The 23,088-nt window shown below is 42.3% G+C and overlaps 1 protein-coding gene across 1 annotated transcript in view; it reads right to left on the bottom strand.

Moving 5' to 3' along the window:
• Positions 1 to 364: 364 nt before the first annotated feature.
• The window catches only part of KCNAB1 (potassium voltage-gated channel subfamily A regulatory beta subunit 1), a 254,952-nt gene continuing 232,228 nt past the window's right edge, over positions 365 to 23,088 (bottom strand). Inside the window, exons 9-14 of the mRNA XM_057739751.1 lie at positions 22,379 to 22,464; positions 21,595 to 21,715; positions 20,409 to 20,503; positions 12,050 to 12,170; positions 6,816 to 6,904; positions 365 to 2,188 (exon numbers count right to left, since the gene is read on the bottom strand). Coding sequence (XP_057595734.1) covers positions 2,099 to 2,188; positions 6,816 to 6,904; positions 12,050 to 12,170; positions 20,409 to 20,503; positions 21,595 to 21,715; positions 22,379 to 22,464 — 602 coding nt within the window. The 3' untranslated portion in view covers positions 365 to 2,098. The remainder of the gene's footprint in view (positions 2,189 to 6,815; positions 6,905 to 12,049; positions 12,171 to 20,408; positions 20,504 to 21,594; positions 21,716 to 22,378; positions 22,465 to 23,088) is intronic.

The following is a 23,088-nucleotide window of genomic DNA, read 5'->3' as shown; positions in this document are numbered from 1 at the left end:
ATATTTACTATGGCAGATGATTTGTATATAAAACTAGATGTTCCCATGGCCATACAGTGTTGGTATTTGATTTTAATTTGCAGGTTCTTTTAAATGAGTTTGAGAAGCTTTAACCTTAGTACAGAATATTTCTAAAACCCAAGGAGAAATATCTTTAGTAGCTAATCATTTTCTCCATTAACGAGAGAAAAAAAGTTTGGGTTGTAATTTAAATCTTTTGGTAAAGCTATTTCTGTTAGGTATCACTCAGTGCAGCTTACCTGCCAACATTATTTTTATTTAGATAATTCTTACTGCCTGTTTTATGAAGATGGATATATAGCCTTACAATGATAGATTAGATAAAAACTCTAATTGTGAGGTTAAATGCACAAACACTTTTATTACTCTAAGCAAATCAATTGCAGTTCCAATTAGATAACTTTAGTTCATCTATGCATACAGTAGTTCACTGGATTGATTGAATGCACAATGAACAACTGAAAAATGATCCATTTCCATCACTAACCTGATACTCTTGGGCAAAAAACCCAAACTATTTCCCTATTAGAATACAGGTAATAGTAATAAAAAAAAAATTTGTTGGTACTTCACACTAACGTTGTAAGATTTAGAACTTAGCCATGAAATACATATCTGGAAATGATGGCAGAAAATAGCATTTAAAGCTGATAGTATATTTCTTCTGTAAGTCTCAGTGACTTCTACATGGGGGACCTGTTGGCCAGAAAGTTATATTAGAATTTCGTACATACTCAGGTGTCCAAATAGATATAGGAACCTCCTCCACTTGACATACACCTTCAAAGTGGGGAAAAAAAGTTTTCTCCATCCTTACAGGTACACACAGTATACTCAAAGTTTTCCTCAAGTGGTATATTCATGAGAGTAGGTACCCAATAGTGGTAGGGCTGGCTATACCTCAGCTTCTGAGTGCCACAAGGTTAGGCCCCATTAATCCATGCAAAGAGCTTTCATGCATATAGTTTAATGCACATAGTGTGATTATGGAATCAGGAAGTTCTTTAACTTTTTTTTCCTTTGGGCAAGTTACTTCACCCAGCATATGCTGAGTAGTGACAACATTTTTTGCAAAGCCCATGATTCACTTTCATGTTATTAACTCCTCAAAAACACCAAGCATTATACTGTAAAATCCCAGTGCTAATTAAACAGCAAACATTTGCCTTTCTGGATATTTTACAGGTTTACTTACAAAACAGCATGTGTATATTTATTTTTAAAGCTCAAATATTTAAACTTGCAGAAGCTGTACCTACAAGCAGTCAAAAGTATAAAGCATGTTTTAGTAAAATGTAGAAAAAAATGAACACTTCATTGCAGACACATTTTATTCAAAGCCAAGCTTCCATAGCAATGTAATTTTCCCTTTCATAAATTAACCAGACTGTGTCTAGTTAAAAGCGGGTCTGCATCCTTTTACCATCTCTCCATGTAATTGGACATAACATTATTAGAATCCCAATAGACACCTTTGAGGAATTGCTATACAGGGCCATTTTTGAGGCCAAGCAATACTAAATATTTAAAGGTAATGAAAGCAGATACCTAGGAATTTCACTTTTGTTGAATGACAAATGAAACAACTCTTGCTAACATGAATGTGAAAATAGAAAAAAAAAAAAAAAAGTGTAAAATTGTTTCAGCTGATTCTCCCAAGCAAGACTTCTGAGTGAACATAGCCTACTCTTTCTGATGCAATCCACATTGCATCTGTGGATTTTGTTCATTTGAAAAAATATATCTGTACAGCCTTCTTTAAGTTACTAAATGCCTGAAGGCAATGTCTTTCCCCGGCCACACACTTTCCTTTGCATAACCATGAGGTGTACAGCGCAATGTAAGAATAGGTGACTCCAGTCCAAGAAAATAGAATGGATTTTCCTGTTTGTGAGTTTTCAGATGTGTTCATAATTCAGGTGCACAGTAGTAGCGACAGCAGACACCTCAGAATCCGGGGACACTAGAGGTTGAGCAGTGGACTGCTAAGTGATTCAAAACACTGGCTAGTAACACCATTCTGTACCTGTATAGACTGCTGTTTTACCCATGCAGCTCCTGTGGCTCATGCAATGCCTTAGGACCTATAGTCCTTTTTGCTGTAGGGCTTGTTGCGCAATATGTTATCAATCTCATTTACCACGTGTGATGTCATCTTTGGGAGAACCTAAGAGCATGAGAAGAACAAAGGATGTGGTTAGTACTTGGTACTTGTTCTTTGTGCTCAATATTAAGCAATGTCGTCTAGACTTGGATACTTTTAAAAACCACCACTAGGATGCTACCTCCGCAGCAGATAGGCTCCTTGAAGTCAAGGACCTTCTTTTGTTCACACTGCATCTCCAGAGCCTGTAAGAGTGCTTGGCCCATAGTAGGTGCTCCTGATTACTGGTTAACTGAGTAAATGAAGGCTCACAGAGATACAGAATATCTAGTGCAGAAGTAAAATGGGACCCACGTATGTAATTTTAGATTTTCTAGTGGCTACATTAATAAAAGTGCAAAGAAGCAGGTGAAATTAATACGTTTTACTCCATTATATTCGAAACATCATTTGAACATGTAGTCACTGGAATATTATTAAGGTGCTTTACCTGTTTTTTTAAGTATTAATACTAAGCCTTTCAAATCCGATGTACATTTTACACTTAGAGCACATCTCCTTTTGGATTAGTTGCCGTACGTGCGCTCAACAGCCACATGTGGCCAGAGGCTACAGCAGTGGACAGCACAGGTCTAGAGATTTGAGAGATTCAGTCCAGCTGGTGGGCAGAACCCTGGTGAAGTGTGCGTTGGTGGTATAGTGGTGAGCATAGCTGCCTTCCAGAACCCTGGTGAAGGACTGGCCACAGGTTAACAGGCATCCCAGGTAGATGGAATAGCATGAAGAAGTGGAAAGTCTGTGAAATGAGGTGATACAAGTGTAGAGTGAGTGGGGGAGGTATGGGGATGGTGGGAATAGGGGAAAGGAAAGTTGAGATAGAGAATGGAAAGCCTTGGATGCCAGTTTTTGGAGCTGGGACTTTATGCTGTAGGCAGTGAAGAACCTCTCAGGACTTCACAGCTGGGAGTGACCCCATCAGACACCTGGAGGTATTTTGAAGGATGAGTTGGAAGGAGACTGAAAGGGGACACAGGTGTTAGACATTTATTGCAGTCCTAGCCAGCCACTAAGAGCCTTAACTAGACAGTGATGGTGGAGAAAAGGCGAGTGACTCGGAGAGACATTTTGAAGGCTGATGGTGATCTCAAGACTGGGTGACTAGGAAGATACGGGATGTAGGAAGAGAAGTTTGGAGCATAAGAAGTCCGGGGTAGGATGTGTGGTGAAGGTGCCGGTGGGATCCCATGTAGGAGTGACTTGCAGGTAGCCGGAAGTGCGGCTGTGGAGCTTAGTGGTAGCTCAAGGGCTGGAGTCGAGAATTTGCAAGTCATTTGCACAGTCATGCTCATTGAAGCCCTGGGAAAGGATGAGATCATCTAGGGCCAGCTAGCATTTATTGCAAGAAGTGGGCCAAGGGCACACATTACACCGTAAGGCAAAGGACAAAGGCAGACTTTCTTGCAGGAATAGTCTGACCCTGTGTGGAGACTGTGGTGAAACACATTCATGATGACCGAGTCTGAAGTTTCAGCCTCGCCCTTCCTCTGCTGCAGTCATGTTGACTGGGGTGACCTTTCTCCACTTACTGCTCTCCTCAGAAGCGCCAGGGTTTGGTAGGATAGCAGAGCTCCTTCCTCCCTGATCTGGTAACATTTTCCTCTCCGAAGCTAAAGGAGAGTTTGGTTCCCCACCAGCTCTGGAACGTTAGAGGATCTAAACTACTCTGCTGTTTAAAGTGAGACTGCAACAATGAGACTCAGATCTAGAAACTGGATTTGTTGAAAGTTTTGTGTCTAAAATATTGTGGGTTAGCCATGTGAAGAAAAAAAATTCTTCATTCGTTACACCAAATAAGAGATCTAAACATTAGAAAAATGAAACCATAAAAGTACTTGAATAAAACATGAAACATATATATATATATATATATATAGTGTTACAAGAACTAAATATTCAAGAGAAGCCATACATTCAGAATTTTATGTGCAGTCACCCAATTTTTTAATGTTGGCAACTGTTTTAAAACATTTTCATCTCTACAGATCACACAAACATCCCACGAGCTAGCAGTTTTGCAGGCATAGTATTATCCTGACTGCAATAATTGGGGGGCGAAGGGAGGTCTGGCCAGCATTGCTGGGGCTGCCAGGTATTAGGGAAGTCCTCCCAGGACTGGGTCACTGTTGAGCTAGACCTTGGGGATGCAGCAGGATTTGACCAGGCTGGGGTGGTGGACACTTTGCAGGTGGAGGACCACTATTCTAGAAATTAGGATCCTGGGGGCATGGAGGAGGGGAGATGAGCCCTGGTTGGGAAGGCCTGACTGCTGAGGAGCCTGGACTTTTCTGAGTAGGTGGTGGGGAACCTCAGAAGGGCTTCAAGGCTGGAGGACAGGGACTTGTGCGGGTGATGGGCTTCCTGCAGCTGTGGCAAGTCATGTCTCTTTTTCCAGAACCTATATAGTCCTTGACCTGTATGACCACCACCCCTGCTAGTCCAACCCACCACCATCTGTCACCTGGACAATCCATCCTTGCCTTTCTTCATTCTTTTCACACAGCAGCGAAAGCACTCTAAAAATTCAGATAACAGCGTGTCCTTCCTCTTAAAACCCTCCAAAGGATTTGCTATGAGTAGAACAAAAGTGACTCCTCTAGTATTCCGTGTGACCTGTCCCCTGCCTGCGCCCACCTCCCTTTAAGCTCACTGCATGTCAACCACATTAGCCTTAGGCTGGTGCTTCCTGATAAAAGCCAAGTGCCTCCCTATCTCAGGGCCTTTGCACTGCTCTTCCCTGTGTCTGCTCTTTCCAGGGCTTTTCACATGCTGTGTTCTCCACTTCCAGGCTGCAGAACACACATATCCCAGAGGGGCCTTTGGCAAGGACATTATCTAAAGTGGGCTCACTCATTTCCCAGTTAGTCTCTATTACAACACCATCTTTATTTACTTAATAGCCCTTGTCACTTGAAATTATTTTATGTGTTTGTTTATCATGTGCCTCTCCCATGGCAATGTAAGCTCCTTGAAGGTTGGGTAATATCTTTCGGGTTTCCTGTGGTGTTCCCAGTGCCGAGTACAGAATAAGCTCTCAAAGATGTGCTGAATGAACCACAGGATAGATTTCTTAATTCACTCTTTCTCAGGCAGCCCATGAGCTTTTGAGGGCAGCGTCCTGTGCTTATCTCAGAATGCCCTCTGCTTAGCATGGTGCCAGACACAGAATAAGTACTCAATACATATTAGTGGAATTGAAATCACTGGATTGCATTTCAGTTCTTTTGTGTATAGACTGTTCCCGTTTCCTCCTCGTCGTCGTGTAGCCTTTATCCGTTCCCAGCGCATACGTGAAAATAAGGTGGGAGTGGCTTTCATAAGAGAGAGCATTTCTCAGGCAAGGACGGGGAACCCCACAGTCCAGGCGTTGTGGGGCTGGCAGGGGTTCTCAAAAGCTGAGAGGCAGAGAGGAGTACCCCACTGCACAGCCCTAAAAAAGGTGGTGGTGGGGAAGGAGGTCCGCACCATGTGTCTCCCAGCATATTCGGGGCTGTTCTTCCAGAGGATTTTTAAACATTTTAAGTTTAATCGAGTTTGTCCCCACCTCCATCTACTACCTTCTGAGAGAGGTAACGGCCAAGTGCTGGTTTCATCCGCTGGCCAAGTGGATGGATGGACAGGGGAGAGGCTGTGACAAATTCTGTTACCCAGTGAGCAAGAAAACACACCACCGTACCTCTCTGGGCAAGTGATAGCTACGGCAAGAGTTGTGGGCAGGCTCGTTCCCGCAGCCCCTGGCTGGGCTGAGAGCGGGGCAGGCTCAGGAGGAGATACGGCCTTTGGGGGCAGGGCGTGGCCACCACAGCCAACACCCCCACCCCTCTCCTCAGAACTCCCCGGAACATCTCTCACTGCCCCTCCTACTGTCCTTACGGCCTTCCCGAGTACAGCTGCAGGCTCCGTTCAGGCCTGGCGATTTCCTCAGGGGAGGGAGTGGGGGTGGGCGCTCCTGACATTGCTCTTAGGGAGATGTGATCCTGGAATTCTGAGCCTATTTGTCTTAAAGGTGGCAAACATTCATTAATTCAATAGATATTTCTTGAGTGTTGACTAAGGTCCTTAGAGTCTAAGAGCTGGAAAATCAGTGGAGAAGCAAGAAAGACACAGGTCTCTGACCTCAGGGGAGACAGGCAATGGTACTACGTTATCATAAGTGCTGTGATGGGGAGAGGGAACCAGGATGCTAGGCGAGCAGAAAAGAGGGGCACACTGTAGGTTTGGGAGAAAAAAGTGAATCCATGATGTGTGGATATTGTCCTATGGCTACTACATTTCAAGCCAGTTATTAGGCAGGTTTTTATGGCTAGACCTGGGAACCCAGTCGCCAGGTGTAACATTGCTTGGGTCTTAGAATACACCATCCCACAGACAAACCATGCTGAGAAATGAGCCCAGAGGAGATTGCCTGTTAAGGAGAGGATACCCCTGGATCCATGTACTGTGAAAGTTCTGTTGCTTCTTGTGCCTTGGTCCCCATTTCCCCTTTTCCCCCATCTAGGAACAGGTAGCCTGTTAGCCTATATTAGGGACTTTCATGCAACTCGGTTGTGACACAATGGGACACTGCCTGGAGGCATCTTCAAAGGCACCAGGAAATTCCCTGGAGTTGGTTGGAAAGAGCTGCAGTACTTGCCTGAATGGCACCGAGGTTTTCAATGAGTTGTTCAGGAGTGGATGATCCCAGGAGCACGGAACTCACACCCTCGTTTCTCAGGCACCACGCTGGGAAGAGAGAGCAGTGGGTCAGGAAGCTGAAGCACGTCTGACTGTTGATTAGTTTGCAAACACCATCTATAGCTTCCATTGTCGCAACTGAAACATGAACTTTGGGGGAGGATGGACAGTGTGCTCCAGGATTAAAAAACCTCAGCAGCACCCCATGTCACGTAGAGGACTTGGTAGAATTGGTGCATGTGAATTGTGGGCTTAGGGCCCCTCTGCCCCACAACTGCAGCATCCAATCCAGCTGCTCAGCCCAGGAACACGGTCTTGTTCCTGAAGACAGCTGACACTGCGCGTGGGCAGATGTCTGGATTCCTGTCTCCATTTGTCTTTCCATCTTATTCACGCTCTCACTTTCCCCTCATGTGTTACGTAGAGTCCTTGCAGACTCTGGGTACCTGGGTCCTTTGTTTCCACTGACCTGTCAGCCCTCTCTGGACCGCCCTTTCTTCCTGTCGTGAGATTCATCCTGGGGAGATCATCTCTCTCACAAAACCTCAAACCCCTCACTCCTCCTTTGCCTCTAGCAGCCTCTACCCTTAAACCCCCTATTCAACCCTGGCCTCCTCCCTCTCAGCAGATGACCTGGCCTCCTACTTTATGTAGAAAATTGAGTCCCTCAGGTAGCGTATTCCTCAATTCCCCACTCACCTAAGGATACAAGTACACACACACCCATCCTTCAGTTTCAGAGGCTCTGGGGTGCTGTCTGTTCAAGGCCAGACTCTGCCCTGATCCATTCCTTTTGCCTGTTCTTAGACTTGATTCATCCATTATTTCTCTCCTTCTCTTGCTCTCCTGGATTTTTGACTTCTTACTATTCTCTTTCTCTTTATCAAGAAAACGTAAATTTCTCCCATTCTAAAATAAGCCTCCTCTGATCCCTCATACCTGTGTAGCTACCGCCCCACCCTTCTTCTCTTCTTAAACTTGTGAAAGGCCAGTTAAGACTCCCTGCATCCCTGTCACATCCCCTCACATGCAGTCCCCTTCTCACCATGTCAGAAGCCAGGGTCCTCAGGAAGCTCCCTGTGGTTCAAGTAGACTCAGTTTGTAGCTGCCTGGAGCTAGGTGTTTCTCTAGGCCCAGGGATGCAGTGTCTGCTGGATGTCCCTGCTGGGTGCCCCACAGACACTGCAAACTTCTTGCTGCTTAGAAAGTCTGTCCCTCTTGCGTTCCCAATCTCATTTGGTGGCATCACCAGCAACTTGGCCTCCCAATCCAGAAACCTGGGAGTTATCTTTAGGCACTGTCCTTTTCTGATCCCACATTCCCTTTTAATTGTCAGATCTAGTTGACTGTCCTTCTTAAATATTTCTCTAATCCAGTAGTTCTCAAATTTTAGCATGTCTCAGAATCACCTGGAGGGCTTGTGAAACACTGATTACTCAGTGCTTCACCCTGAGTTTCTGACCCGGAAAGCCTGGAGTGAGGCCTGAGGATCTGCATTTCTGACAAGCTCCCGGGTAGTGCTGATGCTGCTGGTACAGGGACTCTTTTTTTTTTTTTTTTTTGGAACAACTTTATTGAGGCAAAATGTACCCGTTTTAAGTGTGTAATTCAATAATTTTTCATAAAGTTATCAAGTGTGCAATCATCACTATTTAAAATCCTGTTTTAGAACATTCCCATTGTTCCAATAAGACCCTTCATACCCATTTACATTTACTGTAAATTGCTCCCATTTCTGCCCCAGCCCGAGGAGACCACTCTACTTCGTGCCCCTATGGATTTATTACTTCTGGGTATTTCACCTAAGTGGAGTCATAGAGTGTCTCTTGTGCCTGACTTCTTTCACTTAGTGCAATGTCTGTGAGGTTCATGTGTGTTATAGCCCGGGTCAGTACACCATTTCTTGTATTGCTGAACAGTATTCCAGTGTGTGGATACAGGGGCACACTTGGAGAATCACTGCTCTGGTTCAGCTGTCCGCTGCCCTCCCTCAGGCCTTCACCATCTCTCCTGCACAACTGGTTTTCCTACGTTTTGTTTGGGTTGTCCCTGCCTCCCCTGCACACATCCAGAGTAGCTTCTCCAGATACAAATCTGTTCAAGTCACTGGCCTGCTAAACATTCTTCAACGTGCGCCTGATGGGATCCTGGTCCTATGAGTGAAGCTCTCACTTCTCACCCTGACAAACCTTGCTAGAAAGCCCTCCTCTCCAGCCTCCTGTCTCCCCACTCCCTGCCCTGAACTTAGTGCTTCAGCAGCACTATTTGTAAATCCTCTCCACCCCCAAATATCATGCTATGCTTTTTCTCCTCCAGCCCTTGGCTCAAGTGGTCCCCTTGGTCTGGAATGTCCCTTTGCCTCCTCCCTTTCCTTTGCCTCACTAATACTGCTCATCATTTGGGATTCCTCATGGGCACTGCCTTCTCCCAAAGTTCTTCCCTGAGTCCCAGGCTGAGTTGGGAGCTCCTACCTTTTACTTCCACCACCACCACCCCAGCGGTGCCCTTCTCAATTATTTTACTATCACACTGTATTAAAATTATCTGTTATTTTCCTGACTTGCCCACTAGAGTGTGTTATTTGCAGTTGGATGCTCAGCACCCAACCCAGCACCTGCACATAGTAGGCGCTTATTAGATGTTTGTTGAATAAATGGAGGCATGAATGATTGATGGATGTCCCTGAACACCTCTTCTGCCCCCATTTGCTCAGGCCCTGCTATCAACTGATACTGTTAAGCTGCTATCATGCTCAGACCTTTTAAGGCAATCACTAAATCCTTCCACGTGGGCAAAATAACGCTCTGTGAAGGCAGCAAGCCAAGTGATCCTAGGCTTTTTTTTTTTTTTCCTTCTGCCTTATTTCCTGCTTTGCACTTAGAACTCTTTTTTGGCACTAGTGGAAGCTCTGAGGGCAGAGAAAGGCACTGAGAAAATTATTGCCCATAAACTACCTGATGTCAGCAACAGCTGATTCCCGCTTGGGCTGCTGGCCATGTAGGAGAACCCACTGGGCAGAGCTGGCCAACGCCAGAGGTAACATAGATGATTCCAGATAATTAGCATCTAATCAAGGGTCGCCCACAGGCACATCCAGAGTGCCTCTTTATCAGCAAGATGTGACTGCTGGCTCCTGTGCAGGTGTGAGATGTGGGAACCAGCCCACGGTTGGGTTCAAGTAGTTTGTTTTCTACCAGAGGATCTCCCCTCCCGCCACACGCTTCTAGAAGATCAAAGGTAATATGCCTGGAAATAATTTCCCTGTTGGTTTGAGAGTTCTGTGGTTAAAACGAAACTACTTGTTTACAAAGAAAAGAAAAAAAATGACAGGTAAGAAAGACATCTAGGGGCACAGAGGGAGGGCAAGGAGAAACAAAGCATGCTTTAATTTAAACTCAGACTCTGTAAAGAGCATGTACATCTGACATCCAGTGAAAGTCTAAATGTAAAGATTTTCTCTTTAGAAAGACAGTGTTTTTCTAACTCTTTCAGAGCTAAATTCAGTACTCGCTTTCATGTTACCATCTAAAAACAGTATTTATAGCTATGTTTTAAGAATAGGTGTTTCTCTTTATGGCTGTGGCTCTGACCATATATGATGGCTAGGAGTGGACAGAGTCTCAAGCATAGGGTATCTACTTCTTTGCAGAAACATATTTATCTTCATCCTCATCTTCACCAGTTACTGAGCTCCTACTCTGTGCTTTACATACATAATTTCCTTTTACTCAACAAATTTGTAAGATATATACTATTATACCCATTTTACAGATGACAAAATTGATATCAGGTTAAATAACTTGCTGATGGTTAATAGCTGATACCTTTTACTGAGGTCATTAAAGCTGCAGCAATGTGAATTAATCACATTAAATATAATCTTTGGTTTTTTGGAAGAAAGGATTCAAGCAATAGTCATACATATACTTAGGTAAATGGTATTTCCCCCCTAAAACCACCTCCCATTTCCATCTTTCTGTGACTATTAACTGCAACTACCATTTTCCTGCCTTCCATCCTCCGAAGGGTCAAGCATCTATCATATATTCTATTATTCTATTTGCAGAGAACTTAACTTGAGCTTTTTATCTCATTGGCTCACTGTATCTGATTTGTCCCAATTCCTATTTCTTAATCCTTAGGAGTTTTTTCTAGCGTTTATACCCATTTTATTCTTTTCTCATAGCTACCACATGCATTCTTTGCTCTTTAGTCTCTTCATTTGTAAAGAGGAGATAATAGTAGCAAAACTCCATTAACATCTGTAGGATAGGGCTAGGACTAACATACACCTCGTGGGATTGTTCTGACCATTAAGGAGACAAGACAGTGCGCATAAAGAGCTTATCACAGAGCCTGGCAGATACTCCCCAGCAAGGGGACTGAAAGTCTAACTGCTCTTCTGTCTAATCTCTAGTCTCTAGCCGCTTGTGGCTATTGAACCTGGGAGATGTGTTTAGCCTGAATTGACGTGCTGTAGGTGTAAAATACACTCTGGATTTTGAAGACTTAGTATGAAAAAAAGAATGTGACATATCTCAGTAATGTTTTATATTTATTACATGTTAAAATGATAATATTTTGGCTATCTTGGGTTAAATAAAATCCACTTAAAATTAATTTCACCTATTTCCTTTTTACTATTTTAATATGGCCACTGGAAATTTAAAAATTAAACATGTGGTGCACATTATATTTCTACAGGATAGTTCTGGTGCAATGTGGCTTTTAATTGTTACCAGTGACCATGACCTTTCATTGACTCCATGGCACTGGGAAATTTTGGGGTGACGCTGCTCCCCTGGGATAGGCTCTCCATGTGGCAGTAGCCTTGGCCTCGGTCACAGCCCTGCTCTTCAGCCTCTCACCAACCTCTCCTTAGCTTTGACAGGGATGGAAAACTGAGCCAGAAGCAATGGATGTCACTACACAGTTCAGGAGCACTCACCCTTCACAATGTGAGGATGTGTGCGTTTTCACTGTTATGTTCTTGTTTAAACTGTCTTATAAAGGAAAGGAGAAGGAAGAAAAGTGTTTTGGCATGTGGAACACTCTGGGGAGAAAAACCTCATTTTAGATAGTATTAACCAGGAGTTTATGCTTCAGAGGTGGTGAGAGATGTGGATCAACAATAGAGAAAGGTTTCATTTTCTGTGATCCAGCAGGGCTTCCCCTCCCCAGTGACTTTCTCACCCACGGCTAGCTGAGGTAGCGTGCATCCCAGACGCTCCGCAATCGGGGAAAGGTCCTTCAGCTTGTTTTGCTGTTTTCTCCCTTCTTCACTCACAATCCTTTCCTTCAACCACTGGTAGCACTAGAGATAAGAAAAACATTTAAATGTTAATGTCTGGTAAGGGTTTGATGCAAAGATTGTTAATTCAATAAAATGTAAGAGCCTTGTGGTGAATTCTTGAATCTTCTTGGCTCTGACCTTTCTGTTTGATGGCGACAAGGATGCCTATGTCTTCATGCAAAAAAATGTTCCCTAGTCTCAATCCTAGTTTACTGGTTCAAGACAGATTGATTTTATCTAAAACTCACCATTCAAATCCACTGACAGACACAAAAGTTGTTAAAATCCTGACATGTAATCAATTATATCCCATCTGGACATGATGTTTCTTATTGCGATAGCCATTAGAATGTAGGGGGGAAAAGGCATTTACATTTCACCAAGGTCTATTATATTTCCTTTTTGTCAAGAAAGTTGGGTGCCAGGCTTTCTGCTCAAAGGAAGTCATTATCTTACATTCTTGCTGTAACTATCCCTCTCCCTCTTGCCTTCAATTTACTCCTAGTCTCTCCCGTATTATAATGGGGTTTTATTGTTAGCTTTCCCTGCTCCTTCCTAGAAGCAGACGTGAATGGTATAACTGATAGGTACCACGTACATTTTAAAAGTTTTAAAGTGGATAAAGACTTTCCCAAACATATATTACCTTTTGTATAACATTTGAAACTTAAAAAGGCAAGGGAACTTAAGTAAATGGGAAACTAATTTTTAAAACCTATGAGAAGAGACTGACTCTGATGTAGACTATAAAGTGAGCCTAATTTGCTAAATATAAGGAAAAGAACCTTTTAGAACTTCTCAATGCTCTATTTTCCAGAAGGTTCTGCTATTACTATGAAACAAGGAACAATAGACTCTTACGCACAAAGCTAGCACTATGCAGCAACACCCAAAGGAAAAGAATATTTGTAAGAATCTGTTAGTCTGTTTTAGTGACAATAATAAAAACCATCTCCCTGTGTGGCAATGTGGACTTTTTCCATTGTGCATGTTCATGACATAATTTCTACCACAGACCTTTACCTTCCCCAAAGCAGTGGAAAGCTGGGCAGTCATCACAAAATCTCCACCCACAAGATTTCAGTGGGCTGCTGGCTTTTGTTTTTGTTTTTGTTTTTTTTTTAAGTTTTTTTCATCATTCTAAGACAGTATTTCCAAAGAAAAGGATAACCACAGTATGTTTTGTTATGATTTTTGGAATGATTTTTGCAGATATGAAGAGCAAAAAGAACAAGCAGCCCCAGTTCTGTTCTCCTCCTAGATCTCAGAGGCTTATGATCTGGCTCCTCACATGAAGTTTGCTGAGAGAAATGGCCAAGAGTTTTCCCAGCATCAGCTCTGGAGACCTCAGCTTCTTCCAGGAGGAAGCAAGGCCTGGAGTATGTCTCCAGAGATGACGGCTGGTGCCAGTGGTGATGAGGTGGACAGGTAGGAGCAATGAACACTGTGATGGGGGCCCAGCAGCCTTCCCCGGCAGTGTGCTGGATACATCAGAGAGCCGCTGAACCTACTTCTACTGACCTTAAGGGGAAAAACATCACAAAAACATCACTTTAGTTTCATAACATCTTTCAACAGGCCAGTATCTCTGAATATTATTCAAATGAAAAAGGTTGAAAACCAATAGCCAAATGCTTCTTGAACAACTGCTTTTTATTAGAACTAGAAGCGTTTCAATATATACCACACACGTAAAGATTGATTGACTGATTTATCAATCTTATGAAACTCCATTTTTTGAACCTATCTGCAATGCATTTTTATTCTTAGGATTGAGTTACAAGTTAGATATGTGTGTGTGCGCACATATGTAATGTTTGCATCACACACACACACACACACACACACACACACACACACACACACACCATATTGAAAGGAAGATTTCTAGAAATAACAAATACTAAACATTCATTTATTGAGTATCTCTCTCCCCACCCTCAACATAAATCTCACTCTAATCACTGGAAAACATAAGCAGATTAGGGTTTTTAAAAAGTAGAAGCATGAGACTTCCCTGGTGGCACAGTGGTTAAGAATCCACCTGCCAATGCAGAGGACACAGGTTCGATTCCTGGTCCGGGAAGATCCCATATGCCGTGGAGCAGCTATGCCTGTGCGCCACAACTATGAGCCTGTGCTCTAGAACCCACGAGCCACAGCTACTGAGCCCTGTCACTGCAACTACTGAAGCCCTCGAACCTAGAGCCTGTGCTCCACAACAAGAGAACCCACCGCAATGAGATGCCCATGCACTGCCACGAAGAGTAGCCCCCACTCAACACAACTAGAGAAAGCCCACGTGCAGGAATGAAGACCCAACACAGCCAATAAATAAATAAATAAATAAATAAATAAAATTAAAACATAAAACTAAATTAAAATTTTTTTTTAAAAGTAGATACATAGTATTTATACTGCTTTCCTCATACCAAAGGAAGCAAATGTGTTTTCGAAATAAATAGCTTTAACTGCTTTACAAGTGGGAAAATGTTAGCATAGGGAGGAAAAGAGATGTAACTAAAATATTAATTGCATATGGAAATGAACTAGTGTTTTTAGTAAGAAGGTTGGTGGTAGGTGTAATTGTATGCAATAATAAACCCAACTTGTTGACTGTAGGCAGTAATCCATGAATCAAAAGATAAAATTTCATTTTCCACTCCACTCACTTAATCCTGTTCCTGCAGTGATTTGACTACATGTTGATTGTTCTTTCTAACTAAGTGGAAGGCAGGGATGGCTTCTTGTTCATCTCAACATCTCCAGTCTTGACCCAGTGGTTGGCACAGAGGAGGGACTCAGCCAATATGGCAGTGAGGAAGGGATCTGAGAAACCAGGGCTCCACAGGGTAAAGCTAGATCTCTTCAATTTTTCAGATTGAGCACAGACACTTCCTCCTTCAAGAAGTATGACTCAACTGGCAGCTCTACATGCATCCACAGTGCTTGTGGATTCCACATAGTTTCATAATTCACCCCTTCTCATGTCTGTCTCCAAAAAGTCCCTGAGTTACTCCTCAAGGTTGAGACTGTCCCATTCATCCCTGTATCCTCAGCCTTCAGCATAGGGCCCAGCAGTGAGTAGACACTCAGTAAATATTTGCCAAGGGAACAATTGAATGAGCTTTTCTCCACAAATTAGTGGGCTATTATTTTTATACATAAGTCACAAAATTCTTTCAATTTTCCTAAAGCCTCTTTCTTTGCCATCTTCTAATGTGTGCCCATTATCTATGTGACCCCCATATTACAGGTAACCATAACAAGGTGGGAATAGTCTGTGGGATCAGCCCCAAAGCTCCCCAGCTGGCTGTTAGTAATCCTAGATTGGAACTCAGGCAGCAACTATAAAGCCGTGGACAGAATTAGTCACACTTCATTACTGGGCCTTGTCTAGAATAATTTGGCATTCAAGATCATTGACTATTTCTATCTAAACATCAAAGCCTTTGGCTCAAAAGAGCAGCAAAGTTTACTACTGAGGTGAAAATCTCTGGGTAAAATGCTGTGGCTAAAAAATTTTCTTCTGAAATTGTACCATAATGTTCAATATCCTTAGTTACTTAATGTGGACACCTGGAGTACCTGGACTGCCCCTCCCCACCCACTTCGATCTACCTAAATTTGCATGTTTCCTGTTTTCCTTTGACAGAAGGGGACATATTTTTATGATTTTTCTATAAGGTATTTTCCCAACAGTAGGGAAGAGCTGAACATAAATTTTATTGCACTTTTCATTTCTACTTAAAATTTCTATTTAAAAGCTGTTCACCTGGTCTCTTGATCAGACTTCACTGATCCTTGGTTATGGCTCATGGCATTCACTCAAGAAGTATTTACTGAGTACCTATCATGTGCCAGGCTCTATGATGAGTTGCATGGGTAAGTTTCAGTTTCTGTCCTATAGGTGTTCACAAATCATTGTCTGGTAACTGGAGAAGTGTTTTGTAGTTGGGGTGCTCCCTCAATGATTTCCTCAGAAGCCATGTTTGTATTGCCTCTTTATGGCAAATACCCCACCACAGGTGCTTGACGTGAGCTATGGTCATAGCACTTTACCCTTTGGGCCACGGTCATTGGTCTAACAGGTTGGCCAGTTTTCTGTGGACTGAAGCTGATAAAGAAAAAGTCTCTTTTCTCTCAGGTTACGTGACTTTAAGGATGTAAGCCTGCAGTCACCTGCGTTCCTGCTCCTGGCCTCGTGGAGAAGACCCATTTGCAGTAGAAGAAAATGACACTCATGTGCAGAGAGAAGTGGAGTAGATGTAAAGTCCTGACAATGGGCAAATCTATGGATGGAGTCACCCCTGAGGCCATCCCACTCCTTCCTTCACAGGAAGTGTCTGTCTATGCATTCCCTTCTTTGATTAAATTAGGTTGAATTGCATTCTATTGCTTGCAGCCAGAGGACTGTAAGACTCTGTAAGAAGTGTATCGGAATGATATAGGAAAGTACCAATAACTGAGTTTTATAAAGTGAGGACAGACCTCACAGAGTGAAGACAACCAGCCTTTATCTTTAAAGATGAGGAGAGCTTCCAAAGCAGGATGAAAAGAAGGGCATTTCTGGGAGGCAAAAAAGAGTACAGTGCATTTGGGTGAGAAATGAAGTAATATGATTTGGGGAGAGACAAGAATGGTAAAATGGACTCACTTAAGATCCCAAGAGTATTTCCTTAAATGCTTTTCTGTGAGTTTTTAGGTTCTGTCCTATAATCAATGATTGGGAAGTTATTAAAGGATTTTAATCAGGGTTATGATATAGTCAGATTAATCTTTTAGAAAGATAATTGGTCACATAATTGAGATAGAGAGATAATTGATGGGTAGCTGATAAAAGGGAGGGGGGAATCAGAGAGTCCGGACAGGAGGTTACTGCAGCAAACCAGGTAAGAAATGAAGATCTAAACAAAGGGTGGTGCAAGGGGTGGACCACAGAGAGTCAGGGTGTGGACTGGAGGAGTTGGTGCCACATTGCATAAGACTGAGGGAGGAGAAGAGGCAGTCTGAGGTAATGCCTTGGCTTCTGACTGGATGACCAGATGGATGGGTCAAGGCACTGTTAACTGAGAAGGAAGGGCAGGTTCTGGAGAGTGAGGATAGATTCCATTAGGCATCACGGATGCCCATGGGACAGCCACATGGAGATGTCTCATAGACATAAAGAAGTAGTGGTGTTTAGCTCAGCAGTAAGGTCAGTGCTGATGACACTAATTTAGAAGTTTCTGTAACAGTGGTGGGCCAGATACAGCCTCCCAGAAACCCCCCTGGGTAATATCACTTTCTAAAAGATAGGTATTTTTTCACCTCGGTTAATTTATCCTTCAAATACAGTTCAACGTTTACAACAGAAACAAAATATTAGCATCTTTATTTTATTTAACTTAAAACAGCCAGTGTGAAATACCAACTATTTATTCTGTTCTGGGGGAAGGTGAAAGTTGCCATCTTATTTATCTATTTGCCTAGCTCTTTATTATTTTTTAAAAATTAATTAATTAATTATATTTTTGGCTGCGTTGGGTCTTTGTTGTAGTGTGAGGGCTTTCTCTAGTTGTGGGGCTACTCTTCGTTGCAGTGCACAGGCTTCTCACTGCAGTGGCTTCTCTTGTGAAGCATGGGCTCTAGGCGCGCGGGCGTCAGTAGTTGTGCCTCTCGGGCTCTAGAGCATAGGCTCAGTAGTTGTGGCGCACGGGCTTACTTGCTTCATGGCATGTGGGATCTTCCTGGCCCAGGGATCGAACCCGTGTCCCCTGCCTTGGCAGGTGGACTCTTAACCACTGCACCACCAGGGAAGTCCCATAGCTCTTTATTTTTTAAAAAATGTTTTTACTATTAGAATTCTCATTTACTCTCAAGGTTGATTGATATATATATATAATTGTTAGCAATATTATTTTTTAGTTACTCTACTCAAGTGGCCTTTCTAAGTGTACATATATTAGTCCAGAAAGCACTTGGGCTGATGAATTAAGAAGACTTGAGAGTCTGGGGAGATCTAAAGAAGCATCTTTTGTGACTGGCTGCCTTTCACCTGTTGAGAGTCCTTAATGTTTATTGTTAAGGATGTTTCAATAGATGCTGAAAAGTCAACAACAAAAATATTTTTTCAGTTGTTTTTGGGCTTAGCCACCTTCAAATAATTTGCGTATCCTTTTTTTCCCTCCTTTTGTTAGTGCATTTTTTAGTTTTTCAGCTGTTTGTAAGCTTTTCTCAAATAGTGATGGAGATCAGCAAATCATACACTCCAAATACACTGTAGCTACTACTTCCTCCTTTAAAAGCCTGAGTTTGAAGGGAAACAAAAATGCCTTTAGGGAGATGAACTGAGAGCCAGGAGACCCGGGTTCTATTATTAACTTTCCCTATTATGAGTTTATGTTCTTGGATTGTTATCCAATCTCTTTGTGCTCAGTTCCTGCATCTGGAAAAGGTTTACACTCTTATAAGGATAGTCTGAGAACAAACACCTGGCATATATGGAAGTACTTTGAGTTTTTCAGAAAGTCTGTGAAAGAATGTAAGACAACGTATTTAGCTATCTGTAAAAGCCATCTGTATCCATTTATCTTTGTAAGGATAAAAGGAGATGAATAAAAATGTGCTTGGCACATAGTAGGTGCTCAATAAAATCACAAGTTTAAATGCTTTTCTTTCTTCTTCACTCTTTTCTTGCCATCCTCCTCTTATCCCTTCTTTCCTAAGATGCTTTTAGTTTTTCTTTGCTGACATTTAAAACCTTCAATTTTTCAGAAAAAAGAACATATTTAATATTCCAGGATAATTAGTATAATAATGCAAAACTAGAAGCAGGACCGTGTCATCATGTTTTAGGAAATATTTACACCGTATTATTTTCAAAAACAAACAAGCTAATAGGTCAGCTGTTACAGCAGAAAGAAAAGTAATAGACCTAAAGTCTGGAGAAGGTCCTGATTAGGGAAGCACACAGTGGTTCCAGCCACACTAATTAAAGGGTTGGTGGTTTGGGCTTAACTTGAGTTGTCCTTACGCTGACTTTGTGCTGATGGAGGCAAGACACTGTGTTAGACTTCTGCTTCCTCTTTGGGGCCTCTGGCATGTGTGGATTTTAAAAATGCCTATATTCTCTCTTCCTTGACATTACAGAGTAATTTGTGATTCTTATGTTATTACCCATTCTCTCAAGTTTTTAAAAACAGACATGTTGTTATTAATAAGGTGAGATGTTTGGAGTACGCTCCAATAAATTAATCATCAAGATGTTCTGAATGGAGGTAATTTTATGTCGATGATCTTGAACATCTTTATGCTTCAGAGAAGAATTTAAGCTACAAGACTAAGCGGCCAGGGGCTTCCCTGGTGGCCCAGTGGTTAAGAATCTGCCTGCCAAGGCAGGGGACACGGGTTTGAACCCTGGGCTGGGAAGATCCCACATGCCATGGAGCAACTAAGCCCGTGCACCACAACTACTGAGCCTGCGCTCTAAAGTCTGCAAGCCACAACTACTGAGCCCATGCACCACAACTACGAAAGCCTGCGCACCTAGAGCCTGTGCTCTGCAACAAGAGAAGCCACTGCAATAAGCCCATGCACCGCAACGAAGAGTAGCCCCTGCTCACCACAACTAGAGAAAGCCTGTGCGCAGCAATGAAGACCCAATGCAGCCAAAAATAAAATAAATAAATAATAATAATAATAATAAAAGACTCAGCAGCCAGAGTTGACATCTGCGAACACCAGCCCTGAGCCCCAGTGACAGGGGCTTGGCTCTGTATCTGCTTTCCAAAGCCTCCCTCCTTACTCCCCATCCTCACACATTAAAAAAACATCAGCTGACATCAAACCTACTCAGCTACAACCGGTTTGCCCCATATGGATTAAACCTCATGGCGTAAATTTTTTTTTTGTCAAGAAAAGTAGAATTAGATCCTCTTATATAGAAAAGGGACTTTGCATTTCCTAAGTTTCAAAGGAGGAATGAAATGCCTTCTTTAACATAAAAATAAATAAGTGTAGGAATTTGAGTCCTACAAGTCCAACCAAGTCATTGGGCATCTCCCCCAGTTCCCAGAAGAGGAGAACTTTCTGCGCTGATGCCTGACCAGAAGTACAGACCTCCCAAGGCTTGGGGAGCCTGCCAGGGGACACTGGCCAGACCAAGGCCATACTTGGCCTGAGCCAGGGAGCCACAGGCTGCTGAAGAGCTGTTGTTCAATCTCCTTTCTCCCCCTCACTCTCATCCCCAGACTCTTTCCTAGAGGTGGAGGAAAATACCTTCAGCGCAGCCCTGGAACTTTCAGGCACCCCATTTCCATATTTTCCTGAGATGATGCCACAGGCCAGTGGAGACCATGTCATTGCTCCAACTCCTACAGAAGAAAAAACCTTAAAAAGTTACTTCTGCAAACTGGAATCAAGTGTGGGGGTGTTTAGAAAGTACTTGGTTAGTTATGGGGAAAAGCTGGCCAGATACATGAATTAATATCAGCATAAACCTTTCCATTAAAGCTTAGGCACTTATAAACTGTGCTTCATTTTTATAAACCCATCGAACGTGCACTGTTGGTTATGGGAGACAGGCCATGTAATCAAGCCTGAAAATGCAGCTTATCCCCAGTTGTCTGATGCCCAAAATTTACGTTTCTTTTTACACTCAGAGATAAACACTTCTTCTTGCACAGGAATCCAGCTCTTCGCTTGTTCTCTCAGTGCCTCAATAGCGCCTGGTGCAAAGCAGGTGCACAGTGCCCCGTGCACAGTAAACACACAGTGATAGCAATAACAACCATTGTTACGGTTGTTGTTGAACTTTTTTATCCTTTTTTTCTTACCCAGAATTTTCCCACTCATGTAAACCCCCATTTCTTAATAAGAAAATTATCTCTGGAAGCTGTTTTGATAAATATGCCTGAAAATGTGGCGTACTTATTTTTCTGATGTCCCAAATTCTTGTGTATGTGTTGTGTATATATTTTTTCCCTCTCTTTGGCATTACGTCTACCTACACAAACATGTGTCCCTGGCTTGTCAGCCATTCTTGAATTCCCCTTCTGACTCAGTTCCAGGCAGAGTAGGAGATACAGATGTATAAATCCATAATTTTTGGGAAAGGCAGTCATAATCCACTCAGATGCATTCTTGGCTAGAGCAAGCCATCCTGTGAAAAATAGGTTTATTTATTGTTTCTTCACTTCATTCTATATGCATTTTTTGAACACCTACTGAGTATAGCTTGTACGCCAGTCACAACCTACAGCTCTGCTTGGCCTTCATGAGCGATACTCTGGAGGCTACATACTGACACTTTTGATTCTTCTAGTGTCTGGAATGCATAGTGCTGACAATCTGTATGTTACTTAGGAACGTTTAGGAAAGCATTTCAGTAACACTTTTTTTTTTTTCTGGATCACTGATCATCCTATTGTTAAAACTAATCAGTAAATTTGATTGTGGAGATTACCTATTTTATGGTAGAGCTCTGGTAGCTGAACCTCCACTTTCTCTCTCTGGAAAAGATGGTACTCAGCTTGTTCACAGACTGGTGGGATCATGTTGAATTGTCTTGCTACAGAGTAGGCTTCCTAGAGAGAAATAAGGTTACAACTGATTTATATCTGCTGAGAAATAAGGCTGTATGCATGAAAAAATTTCATTTTAGTGAAATCAATACAAACCGAGAAAAATGTAGATCGCCAAATAGTAAGCAAAGTTATGACCATCAATTTCACTAAGAAATACCAATGCAGGAAATTCTTATTATTCTTTGGGAGGTTTTGGAATGAGTAAAGTCCAGAGCAAAGTAGTCAAAGTGTGAATTATGGACTATTACAAAGAAGACGTAGTTTGACTGTTTCTAGGTTCCTAAAGACATAAAACTTAACTAATATATAATATAAAAATGATCTGTAATTAGCATGTTATGAATAGTACCATTATTTAATACATTAAAAAAACTGGAATGTTGTGTTCATATGTCCTGTTAGCTGAGAAATTTACTCTCTTACTGCCAAAGAGCATGCTAAAACACGATTCCTGTTCGAGACCTGCACCCTCCCTGTTGTCTTCTGAGCTGATGAGATCCCCAGTCCCCCCATATCCATCTCTATATTGATGGAATCCATCATGGAAATCTAATGCCATTGTGACTGTGAAGAAAGTTTGCAAAAGATCTTACAACTTACACATGATATCTGACAAACAATAATAGGTACTCAATGGCCATTTAAAAATAGAAATGAAATTACCATGATCTCCATAGCACTCCAGCGGGAAGTTCCCCAGTACATCGCCATTCCTTGGTTTATCACATGTGTCATAGCTCGAACAATTTCTATGGAAAGCCAAACAGATAGCACTACATATACTTTTCAAAGTTATGCAGTCTTTTTTTTTTTTCTTTTCCTGCCCAAAGCTTAGATATTTAATGCAATTATTTGTAGGATTAATATAGTTACCTTGACATTGGTGATAACATAATAGTCTAACATAAAATATACTGATAGTTTGCAGGTGGATGGTACTTTGGGGTAAACTGACTTTCCATTTTTAGTTTGCAGCAACAACATGAAATGATATTAAAAAAAGAGGGACCACTTTAAGTTCTTCCTTTACTTTTATTGCTTCAGGGTTCCTGGCCAGATAAAAGAACATATGATTCACCTTCTTCAGAACCTGGGTACCTTGCTCACTAAAGTGAGAAGTAGGAGAAAGCATCTGTTTTGACTTTGTACCATGGAAGGTCACTGGGGATAGAAGGCCTGCCTTTGTGTGTCGGATTTGCAGAGCTAAGCCTCATGCAGAGCGGCTGTTTAATAGAGATGACTCAACAGTAATGTGTTTAGCAGAAAGATAAACATATTAAATGCTGAACAAACAGCTGAAGCCACAGTGGCTCCCAGCCCACACTGGCACACCCTGTCCTTGACCACTTTGGACCAAACTTCATTCTAAGACA

This window comes from Hippopotamus amphibius, chromosome 6 (genome assembly GCF_030028045.1).
Source record: "Hippopotamus amphibius kiboko isolate mHipAmp2 chromosome 6, mHipAmp2.hap2, whole genome shotgun sequence".
Classification (NCBI taxonomy): domain Eukaryota; kingdom Metazoa; phylum Chordata; class Mammalia; order Artiodactyla; family Hippopotamidae; genus Hippopotamus; species Hippopotamus amphibius.
Note: the sequence above shows the minus strand (reverse complement) of the source record. Positions and strands in the feature narration are given on the sequence as shown.